The sequence below is a fragment of the Pristis pectinata genome, chromosome 17, assembly GCF_009764475.1.
Source record: "Pristis pectinata isolate sPriPec2 chromosome 17, sPriPec2.1.pri, whole genome shotgun sequence".
NCBI lineage: Eukaryota > Metazoa > Chordata > Chondrichthyes > Rhinopristiformes > Pristidae > Pristis > Pristis pectinata.
This window is the reverse complement of record NC_067421.1, coordinates 19593640-19605970: the sequence shown is the minus strand read 5'-3', so window position 1 is coordinate 19605970 and position 12331 is coordinate 19593640. Positions and strand designations below refer to the sequence as shown.

Below are 12331 nucleotides of genomic sequence, written 5' to 3'. Positions count from 1 at the left end.
CCTTGGAATATGCAAGTTTTGTAAAAGCCTTTTTAGCCTCTGTTGGCTCTAGGAATTCCACAATAGCGGTTACTCCAGCTGGCGGAAGCAAAACCCGTCCAAGGTCTCCATATACCTTAAATAGATTCTCCAATTCATGAATTTGGGTGCCTGCAGGAATATTCTTTACAAGGATAATTGTTTTACTTCTTGGTCCAGCAGCCTACAAATGTATGAAGTATAAAATATTTATGTAAGTATCATAACAAAAAAACACTCACAACTTCATTTCAAAATATAGGAAAAACAGAAAATGCTGGAGATAAGTACCAGGTCAGACAGCATTTGTAAAGAAAGAAATAATTAATGCTATGATCTTTCATCAGGACTTGAAATGTAAGAAAACAAGTGTGTTTTAAGTTACAAATAAGGAGAGTGAACCAAGGTAATGTCTGAGAGAGCAAAAATAAACTGTTGGAAGAACTCAGCAGGTCAAGCAACATCTGTGGAGTTGACAGAATAGTCGATATTTCGGGTCAAGATCCTGCATCAGGACTGAGCATTCCTCCTCCTAACACCAAAGAGTAAAAATTCAAATCTGGTAGAACTGAAAAAAAATCGTTCAAAAAATCCTGGGTCATCCGTATTTGGAGCATAAATATTAGCCAATACCATTGGTCTACTATTTATTTTCCCTGATACTATAGCAAAATGACCATTAGTATCAAATGAAAGTGTCTTATCTATAAAAATTGAAACCCCTCTAGATTTAGCTTGAAAAGAAGAATGAAATTGGAGCCCATTCAATCGATTAAAAAAACGTGAAATATCAGTTACGAATATGAGTTTCTTGTAAAAAGATAATAGAGGATTCGAGTTTTTTTTAATATAGGCAAAAATCTTATTTTGCTTCACTAGATGATTTAAGCCTTTCACATTGAAACTAAGTAAATTAATAACTTGATCCATTATAATACTGTTTAAATGTAGGTAAGAAGAGAGTGATGAACAAACCATACTGGAACGTACCATCAAAAAGTACTACAGTGGAGTTCCAGATAAGGTTACTAAGCAACAGCTTTGGCTGACAGCCCAAAACAGCTTCCCAGGAAAACATCCACCCACCCACACCCAAAAACAAGCCAGCTAAGAGGCAGCTGGCACCTACCTAAAGAGAGATTAACCTAAAATATCTCTGCTCAGTAACTTCAAGGTTAGTAAAATTCCAACCCAGTCATAACAATGAGATAAACAAAAACCACGGTTATAAATGTAAAGAAAAGTGTCCTTAGTTCACCACAGCTTTTACATGTTCCATCTACTAAATTAGCTGCTCCTAATAAATCAGCTTTATTTCTTCAGTCGTTTTTAATGAAATCTGGTGTCACTGACGCCTGGCGCTTTTTACATCCAGAAGATAGGGAATATTCCTTTTTCTCTCATGTTCACCATACATATTCCAGGATTGACTTTTTTTAAATTGATAATCAAATGATTCCATCAGTTTGATCCTGTGATCAGAAAGAGATTGCTCTTTCAGATCATGCTCCCATGCTTCTATCTTTAAATCTCCCTGGACTCCCTCGTACAAACAGATTTTGGCATTTTAACCTAACTTTGCTATCTGATAAAGACTTATTAAAATTTATGGAGAAACAAATTACTCTTTTCTTTAAAGAGAATACGTCGGAAGAGATTTCTAGTCTTACTGTATGGGACGCTTTTAAAGCTTTTATTAGAGGATAAATTATTTCCTATACGGCGAGCATTAGGAAAAAAGCTAACAGAGAGAGAGAGAGAGAGAGAGAGAGAGAGGGAGATGATCTAGTTAATCAGTTGAAATTATTAGATCAAAAATACGTCTTGGATCCAGATCTGGCTTTATAAAAAAGGCGTGTTGAAATTAAAACTAAATACGATCTTCTTTTAACATATCCAATTGAAAGTCTACTTTGAAAAGATAAAAGTCAATTTTATATGCATGGAGATAAAACAGGTAAATTATTGGCTAACCAATTAAAAATCTCCAGAGCTACATGGCAAATTAAAGAAATTTGTAAACCTAATGGTGAGAAGACAACTGATCTTTTAGAAATAAATGATACTTTTAGAGAATTTTATTCTAAACTTTATAGTTCTAATTTTCTTAAAGATGATACTGTAATGAATAATTTCTTTAACCAATTAAATGTTCCTACACTTCCTACTGATAATCGAAAACAGTTGGATCAATCTATTACATGTGAGCAAATCGCCAAGGTTGTACGATCTTTACACTCTGGAAAGACTCCAGGTCCTGATGGATTTTCTGGAGAATTTTATAAGGCATTTTCCTCTTTGCTTATACCTCATTTATGTTCTGTTTTTTCGGATTCTTTTAAAGTGGGTAGATTACCACAATCTTTTTATGAAGCCTCTATTTCACTCATTCTTAAGAAAAATAAGAACCCAACGGAATGTGCTTCGTACAGACCAATTTCGTTACTTAATGTGGATGTTAAAATTTTATCTAGAGTTCTGGCTCGTAGATTGGAAAACATTTTACCTTCAATTATATCCGATGATCAAATTGGTTTTATTAAAAATCGATATTCTCTTTTTAATACTTGTCGCTTATTGAATATTATCTGTTCTCCCTCTAAGGAAATATCGGAATGTATGATATCTCTAGATGCTGAGAAGGCCTTTGATTGGATTGAATGGAATTACTTATTTAAAACTTTAGAGAAATTTAACTTTGGGCCTGATTTTATCTAATGGATTAAATTACTTAATTTATCCCCTTCTGCTCAAGTTCTTACTAACTTTCAAAATTCTAAATCTTTTAAACTTCAACGTGGAACCAGACAGGGATGTCCTTTGAGCCCTTTGCTCTTTGATTTGGCTATAGAACCTTTGACTATTTCTTTCCGAGAATCTAGAGATATCGTTGGTATCTCCAGAAGAGGTATTAACCATAAAGTTTCGTTGAATGCTGACGATTTATTACTCTTTATAGCTAATGTTGAAGCCTCGTTACCTCCTATGCTTTCTCTACTTTCTTGTTTTAGTCAGTTTTCAGGATACAAATTGAATTTACACAAGAGCAAACTTTTTCCCTTGAATAACTTGGTACCACTTGATATTAACCTTCCTTTTAAAATTGTAAGAAGTCATTTTACCTATCTGGGGGTATCAATTACTAAAAACTATAAACATTTATTTAAAGAAACTTTCCTCACCTTACTGTATTATGCGAAAAGGGTTTTATCAAGTTGGTCACCCCTCTCTACATCATTGATTGGCTGAATTAATTCTATTAAAATTAATATTCTACCTAAATTCATATACCTATTTCAGGCTTTACCTGTTTTTATTCCCAAGCCCTTTTTTGACTCTCTTGATTCAATTATATCTTCCTACATATGGAATAACAAACATCCTAGACTAAATAAAGTTCACCTTCAGAAGGTTAAAAAGAATGGAGGTTTAGCCTTACCTAATTTTAGGTTATATTACTAGGCAGTCAATATATGAAATCTTACGTTTTGGTTACATTACATTAATCAAGAGGCTTGTCCAGTATGGGTTTCTTTGGAAGCTAACTCTGTTAAAAATTTTTCTATTACTTCTCTGCTTGGTTCTTTCCTTCCTTTTTCATTAAATAAACTGATAATTTAATAGTTGAACACGCTTTGAGGATTTGATTACAATTTAGAAAATATTTTGGTTTATCGAGTTTTTCTTTGTCCAGTTCCATTTTCTCTAATTATTTTTTTAAATCTTCTATGACTGATGTAGTTTTTAAAGAGTGGGACAAATTAGGTATAACTTGTTTTCAGGATCTGTTTGTTGGAGGAAACCTTTCTTCGCTTGAACAATTGTCTACCAAGTATAATTTACCAAAAACTCATTTTTTCCAATATTTACAAATTAGAGATTTTCTTCGATTTCAACTACATTCTTTTCCTACGAGTCCTGATAAAAATTTATTAGATGTAATTTTTAATTTGAAGCCTTTTCACAATGGCTCAATATCTAATATATATGACAGGTTATTAGGAATGAGTAAGGTTCCACTAGATAAAATTAAAAATGCTCAGGAACAAGATTTGCGGATGTCAATTTCTGAGGAAACTTGGAATGAAATTTTTAAATTGGTTAATACTTCGTCATTATGTGCCCGTCATTCTCTCCTTCAATTTAAAGTGGTCCATAGAGCTTACTTATCTAAAGACAAACTATCCCATTTTTATTCTGATATATCTCCTTACTGTGACAAATGCAATAACGGAGAGGCTTCTTTAATTCATATGTTCTGGATATGTCAGAGTCTTAAAAAAAATTAGACAGAGATATTTCAAACTTTTTCTGTGCTTTTTAAAATAAATTTTAAACTTAATCCTTTGACTGCATTACTTGGGATTGTTGGAGAAAAAGATATAGCTTTGGAGGCTTCTGATCTACACACTTTGGCTTTTATTTCTCTTATAGCCAGGAGGACTGTGTTGCTTAAATGGAAGGAAGTTACTTCGCCTACTCATGCTCAATGGTTACGGGATGTTTTGTTATACCTGAATCTCGAGAAGATCCGTTGTTCAATTTTTGAATCTAACTTAGATTTTCAAATCCTGTAAGGACCTTTTTTTGAATTATTTTCAAAACCTTTGATTTGGTGATATTGGTTGATATTGTTATGTTTCAAGTGTTTTTCCTTGTCTTTTTTTTAAATCAAACAGCTTCGGTTTTTGGTAGTGGGTGTAGATATTTTTTATAATAAAATTATTCCAATTTTTTTTTATTAACTATCATATGTGATTATTAATTTAGAGTATTGTGATCTCAAGTATGATTTAACACAAAGTATTCAGTAGTATTTTTACTCTCTTTTTGATGCATGTACTCTGTATTTTTTTCGTGGAATTAATAAAAATATTGTAAAAAGGAAGGACTGAGCATTCCTTTGCCTCCACGGATGCTGCTTGATTCAGAGTTCTTCCAGCAGTTTATTTACTGCTCGACATTCCAGCATCTGCAGTTCCTTTTGCCTCCAGTGTCTGTGACTTGATGGAAAACAAGAAGATCAAGATGATCCAAATGTTAATTAAAGAACTGCAATTGTTGGAAATCTGAAATAAAAACAGAAAGTGCTGGAAACACTCAGCAGGTCAGTAAGTATTTATGGAAAGAGAAATGGTTAACGTTTCAGGTCTGAGACCCTTCGAGACCCAATTCGAAATGCACTTTTCAAATTTCATCCAAAAGGTTTTACTTCTGGTTTCTTCAGCTGCTGAAATTCTGATTTTTTGAGATGTGCAGAACATGTTCCACACACATCATTTGTCAAATTGACAGATGTGGATTAGACCTTTGCTTAAAATAAAAACTTTATTAAAGTACATGTAGAAATGTTAAAACCTCAACAATCTGAAATATTCTCTTCAGTAACTTTCTTTAATTCAGTGTCCTTGGAAAGTAAAGCACCATAGATTTTTGAATGCAGTCTAGATAAGGTGATGCCACTGGATGAGCTTACACTATTGAGCTGGTTTAAAGGTGCATCTTGGATTTAAAGGTATAACATGCACCTTTTTTTTTTGAAAAAGCAAAGTGCAATTTGTATAATTTTTCCTTCCATGAAACATGATTTTAAAAAATGATGAATTTTCATGTCTGGGTCTATGACCAATGGTCTGAATAATTCTCATTTAACTCCACTATATCTGGAATACACATTTGGTGGAGCAAATGGGAAATCAGAAATGCAAACCTGTAGTGCATCACACATGCCTGCCCCATTCTTGATCCTCATGAAAATATAAGAAGATAAGGTAAGATATCTTTATTAGTCACATGTAAACCGAAACAAAAAGTGAAATGCGTCTTTTTGCATAGAGTGTTCTGACGGCAGCCCGCAAGTGTCACCATGCTTCTGGCACCAACATAGCATGCCCACAACTTCCTAACCTGTACGTCTTTAGAATGTGGGAGGAAACTGGAGCACCCGGAGGAAACCTACGCAGACACACAATTGCCTAATGTGCATATTTTGCAAACATTCAGTGACTTCACAATTATATTTCACAAACTTACAATAAATATTCTTATGACACCAGAAGGCAGTTATTTAAGCATTGTTTTACTGGCTTTTGACAGAGATTCAAAATCTAAACTTTCTCACTCCACATATCCTCCTCTGGTTCAAATGTCTACCTACAATTACCTTCAATGAAAGCATAGATAGCAGTATCGGCCACTTCTCTGACAAAGAATTTCATACCAATTATAAGAAAAGCAATTTCTCTTAACCTCTTCCCCTACATGCTAATTCCTATTTACCTCATCAAAATCTGACTTTATTTTTTAAATAGAGCTTCAATTTCATAATTTAGCTTCTGTTCTGGAGTAATCTCAAGTTTCTCATCCCCTGGTGAATCTACACTTTAAACTCTGAAAAGCCATTGCAACGACTGCCATCTAAAGCAAAATCCTCTATCAAACATTTGCTTTGTTTGGCAAATTGTTGTCATCATACATAGTCTCTTATTTTGTACTCTACATTCACCTTTATACCTTTATGAAATCTAAAATGGATGTTAATACTTGTAATGCTTGTAAATAATCTAAAATTTCATTGTGTCCCCCCCCCCCCCATAGTTATTTTCCTATGGTAAATTTAAGTTAACATAAAGAAAAAAAATTACATCAAGCAATTGAAACAATTTCATTAAATGTTAGAACAAGGTTAAAAAAATTAAAAAAAATCTTTCTTAAAGGGTTAACTTATTCTTCAGATTTACAATCACATCCTATGACAAAAATGGACTATCCATTTTCCATGAAATAGAAATAATTATATTGTCAACTGAAGAATGGCTTAAAATTTCCGTACTCTTTTTCAACAATCATGTTTGATGGAAAACATGCTTGGGCTGCTTGACAAGAGATTAATTACCACATGCTTTGTAAACAGTGCAAAAAAAAATTAATGTTTCTGTTTAATGCATTAATCAAAGTTACTAACAGTGTCTAAAGCATCAGCTGCATTTGGATTGTCTTACCTGACTGAATGAGTCCAAGCTAACTCCATTATCAACCAAGAATTGTCTGGTCTCCTGTACAATCTGCGTCTCACCCAGTGCCATGCGGACTGCAACACTGCCTTTTCCTTCCTGAAAAACATTAAAGCAGTACAAATTAAGAAACTGTAAAAGCAAAGAACAAAGGATCATTTTCCCCCCCTTGAGCCAGCTCTGCCATTCAATAACATCACAGCTGATTTGCCATTGGCCTCAACGCAACATACCCTCTTGCTCCCCATAACCTTCGAATCCTCTATAGTCAAGAAATCTATCTCAATCTCAAATATATTCAATGAGTCAGCCTCCACAACTCTCTGGGATAGAAAACTCCAGATTCATGATCTTCAAAGAAGAAAATCCTCCTCATCCCATCTTCAGCACCTGTGTAGCAACAGAGTTATGTTTCAAGTTGATGACCCTTTATCAGATCAAGGGTCGCTGACCTTAAATGTTAACTCCGCTTTTCTCCACAGATGCTGCCTGACCAGCTGAGTATCCAGCATTTTTGTTGTTTTTATTTCATGTTTTAAGTATTTGCCATTTTTTTGTTTTTCAATTAAATGGGCAACTGCTTATTCTGAAACTATGCTCTATAATTCTAGGTTCCTCAGAAGGGGACATCATCTCAGCATCTATTCTATCAAGATCCCTCAGAATCTTGTATTTTTGGTAAGATCACTTTTCATTCTTCTGTAATGATTGTAATTTCAACCTGCTCAGCCTTTCCTCATGAGACAGTACCTCATAGCAGTAATTAACCCAATGAGTCCAGTCTGAATTGTTTCCAGTGAAGGTATATCCCTCCTTAGATAAGAGTACCATACATTGTACTCAGGTCTCACCAATGCATTGTATTTGTACTTCTATACTCCAAACCTATTTGTCTAATTATTTCCTCTTAGGCTGACTCCCAGGGCCAAGAATGACCTGACCCCACGCCAATATACTGGGTTCCCCAAGTATTGCAATGGACCTGCATAGTTGGCCATAGATGGTGCAGGTGGTGCTCCACAGGGCAGGTGGGTGGGTTCTTTGTCATGTTGTGTGCTACTCTCACTGTACGTGCTTTCCACATACTCCTGTTTGAGAGTGGAAGTCCTAAATGTCTCCCTGAATGGCTCTTCTCCATTTTGAAGGGTCACACGGCAGGGGTCCTTATAAGTCAGCAAGCATGTCATTTTTTTGGTGACTTGCAAACATCCTTGAAGTGTTTCCGCTGACTTCCTGAAACCTCTTGTCCTGGTGGAACTTTGAACAAGTCCTTGATTTGGTAACCTAGTATCAGAATCTGGATAATGTGTCCTAGATGCTGGTAGCTGGCTCAGGGTGATCATGGCATGAATGCTGGGGACATTGGTCTGGTTTGCCTATCTTGACAACTGCTCTGCTGTGTCTACATTCCTATTTTGTGTCTCACAGGCTAGAGAACTTACGGCCTGCTTCTGTATTACTTCAAAGGACAAAAGCTTACCAAGTCTGTCACCGAGGAGTTAAGTGGTAATCTTTTCAATAAGTAGGATCTTTTTAAATACTTGTCTCACTATTTGCTCCGATCTCTCTCAGTTCATATCTTTTGGATCCACCCCCACCCCTAGCACACACCCAGATGATCCTAGGATAATTCCATTTCTACCTCTTCATCCCAGGACAACTGCATGTCCAGCTACCACCACCACCACAAATGGCTGCATCTCTGACCAGCCAGCCTACCAACCCAATCTCATCCCCAACACTCCCCGCCCCTCAACCATTCAACCAATCGTCTAGCCATCAGCACCACTGCTCACTCTTTGATGCAGTTTTGTCTGCCAATGCTCAATCACAGGCAGCATTGGTGATAACACCAACTCTGGGCATGAACTTTCCTACCTCCCTCAACCCCTGCCCTCTCTCAAAACCAACACCAACCATCTACGCCTTCCTTTGTTGCACACGACCAACAAGAACTCATACATCCATATTTATGTATGATAGGCCTATTCTATTGCACACAATGCCTTGGGCCTCATGTGCAAAAGAATTTGACTGCTGAATTGCCTTGAACAAAACTAGCACAAACAACACCTCCACCAAACCCTGCCCCTAATCCTGCACAGCTTTCAAAACAGCTCCCAAGAGCACAGAAATGTCTAGGGCATTTAGTAATTATTGAAATAACTGGACTGTTAATTCTCTCTACCCAAATCTAATTTTAATTGAAGAATATTACATTAATCCCTTTACCTGCATAAGCTTATATAGCATATTCTGGCTACCAAATTCTCTGATGTTCTAATTCAGAAAATTATTTCAGTTTTATTGAACAATAACATTGCTAATCTACTTCTGTGAATGTCATCACTTATGAACAAAGCAGAATATTAGTGTTTCTTTGAAGAATATTATTTTTAATAAGTCTATCTTAAACCTTTAGGTCAATTTGAACCAACTAATAGTAGATAAGCATAAGGATAAGGATGCTACAACATGGCAAGTACAAACACAATTGGCCAAGGGAGCCACAGAAAAAGGCTGCTTCTAGCAGAGGACTCAAGGAATCTGTACTAGTAGCTTCTTGCCCCAGGCTAGTTAGTTCTTGCTAATGTCACAATCAATAAAGACTTGTATCCAGAAATCCTTGTAATAAACGAAGCCACGATGAAATTAGGTATGTAACCAAACTCCACAGCTTCTTAGTTCTTAGGAAAAAATGGCAAAAGGTGATGCATGATCAAACTCAAAACTATGTATTTCATTGTGAATTTAAATCAGCCCATGGTATGAGCAAGATCACTTTTCACCAACTTCTTTTCCCAGATTTGCATAACAGTGTAGATCCCTGCATCACCCTCTGACAATATGAGTTCATGGCGAAGCCCTGGAAATCATGAAACACCTGTCAGGAAGCTCAGGACTATTGCACTCGTGCACATTGATGCAGCAGCCTCTAGTTTCCTAACACCTTAAGAGGAAGAAACCACACCAAACTGCTGTCATTTCTCAGGAAACCCTGTACCTTTGTGTTTGCCAGTGACACAAAATTTAGTTGTATTGCAAGTTGATGGAAGTATTAAATCACAGATAAAAACAAATAAATAAAAGTAGGTAAAATTGTGCCAAATGGATTTCAACATCGGTAAATTTCTTTTGGGGAAAAGTAGTGCCAAACATGCATGTTTTTTTAAAATGTGGTAAGAAGTTAAGAATAGTGAGAGTCAGAGAGATACAGCAAGGAAACAGGCCCTTCAGCCCATAAAGTCCACATCAACCATCAATCACCCAGTTACACTAATTCTATGTTAATCCCATTTTTTATTCTCCCCATAATCTCATCAATTTCTCCTAGATTCTACCACTCACATGCACACCAAGGACAATTTACAGCGGAGGAAACCTATGTGCTCACAGGAAGAATGTGCAAACTCCACACAGAGAGTACCCAAGCTCTGGATTGAATTTGGGTCTCTGGTGCAATGAGGCAGCTGCTCTGTACCACTCACCATGCTACATAAATCCAAAAAGATTGATGGCTCTATTATGCCCACAGGATACTAAAATGTTATAGTCAGATATAAAGATTCATCAGAAAGGCTAATTGAACAAAATGTTTTAACCAGTGGCCGTGAATATAAAGGGGAGACAATTTTCAGCTGTCATTCAAAGCCAGGGTAGAATGCAGATTAAGTAGTGTAATTTTGGGTACTGTAACTAAATGTTCTAGTTCTCCAAAAGTTAAACTATGAGGATAGATAGGGTAAACTGGGCTTGTATACCCTTTAAATAAATTGTGTAACAATTTTATTGACATTTTCCCAGGACAGGAATTGATAGGAAAGAGAGATTTGTTCCCCACTGATGAGGATAAAAGGACATAACCTTAAAATCAGAGTCAAGCCATTTGAGAGACAAGGTAGAAAGCAATTCCAGTTGTAAAATGAGACAGACTTGTGACTCTTCCATAAATGCAATATAATTTACTGTCTTAATTAATAGTTTTAAGGCTGAGCTACATATTTTTGTTAACCATGGTATTAATGGTTTAAGAACATTAGCAGGTGAAAACAGTAAGGATACATATCAGTCATATTATCACTGAATGGTGAGACCTGCCAGGAGCAGAATGGTCAATTCCTGTTCTAGTGTATTGATGTTTATTGTACATATAGTTTAGCTTGAGGCATTATATTCAGCAAGTATATTCTATAGCAATAGTCCTCATGCTACCAGGTCATTTGAAGAACTTGTTCCAGACCCAACATGAGCCCTGTAAATAGCACAAAAGTCACTAATGGGAAAAATGACTTCCATTAAACCTGAAGTGGTAAGCTGATACTGAATTTCAGCTTTGTGTGCTCGTTTATTGTGCTTGGCAGATTGTTGTTTAGCTATATTCCATTGAATGTAGGATATCCTATTTGTGCTTTGATGCTGCTACATGCTTTGCCAGCCAATTTTATCTACTTTTTATAACAAACATTAAAATGGCCAAAGGTAAAACTTGTGCTTTCTCTTTAAACTTTCAATGCTCAAAATATCTTGGGAGACCAAGGGTACAGAATCTACGATTAAAGGAAGGGACCAAAACAGAATTGAGTCAAAATCATTAGCTTTCTTTCTCTGAATATTTTTAGTTATTCAGAAGTGAAAGATCATCTTAGACTTTAACTTTGATATACAACAGTATTTGCATATCTGATGTAATAGACTTGTTCCCTCAGAAAACACCAGCCTGGATTTTCCATGTTTTTCCAGCAGTTCTACATGGTCCCATCATCACACAGAGCCTTTCTGCTTGGCTCTATGTTTGTCCATGAAAGAAAAGGCAGCGTTTCAGATTTGGTCAAGGCAAATTCAAGAGAATAGGGAGCATAAGCAAAGAGGAATTAACAATTCCAGAAGCAGGTCATTGACTCGTTTACCAAAATAAACTTCAGATTTGTATCCATGCCTCTGCAAACAACTATTCCCTCCTTTAATATCTTTCTCATATGCTATAAGTGGAGCACCTATTAGGCTCTCCATTTAAAAGGAGTGTGAGAAGGGAGGTGGGGAAAGCCTAGGAAGAGGAAGAGGGAAAAGAAATTCTGACAGGAGAATAACCAGCCTCTTTCTGTTACTACTGAATCACAGAAAGAATAGAGAGAATAAAGAAGGAACAAACAAAAGACAAGAGTAAAGAACAAAACTATTACAATTATGTCTGGATGAAAAGACAGACTCAGTTTTTAGAAAGTAAAATGAAAGAGATCCTCTAGTTCAATTGAATCTAAATTGTCGATATTAAAACATCGAAGACCTCATCAACTCTTCCT

General features: G+C 35.9%; 1 protein-coding gene across 2 annotated transcripts in view; it reads right to left on the bottom strand.

Annotated features, from left to right (window-relative positions):
- rbm19 (RNA binding motif protein 19) overlaps positions 1-12331 on the bottom strand; it is a 216903-nt gene that overhangs the window by 170257 nt on the left and 34315 nt on the right. For both annotated transcript variants that reach the window (XM_052032338.1, XM_052032340.1), the window contains exons 14-15: positions 7020-7130; positions 2-202 (exon numbers count right to left, since the gene is read on the bottom strand). In XM_052032338.1, the coding sequence (XP_051888298.1) occupies positions 2-202; positions 7020-7130 (312 nt within the window). The remainder of the gene's footprint in view (position 1; positions 203-7019; positions 7131-12331) is intronic.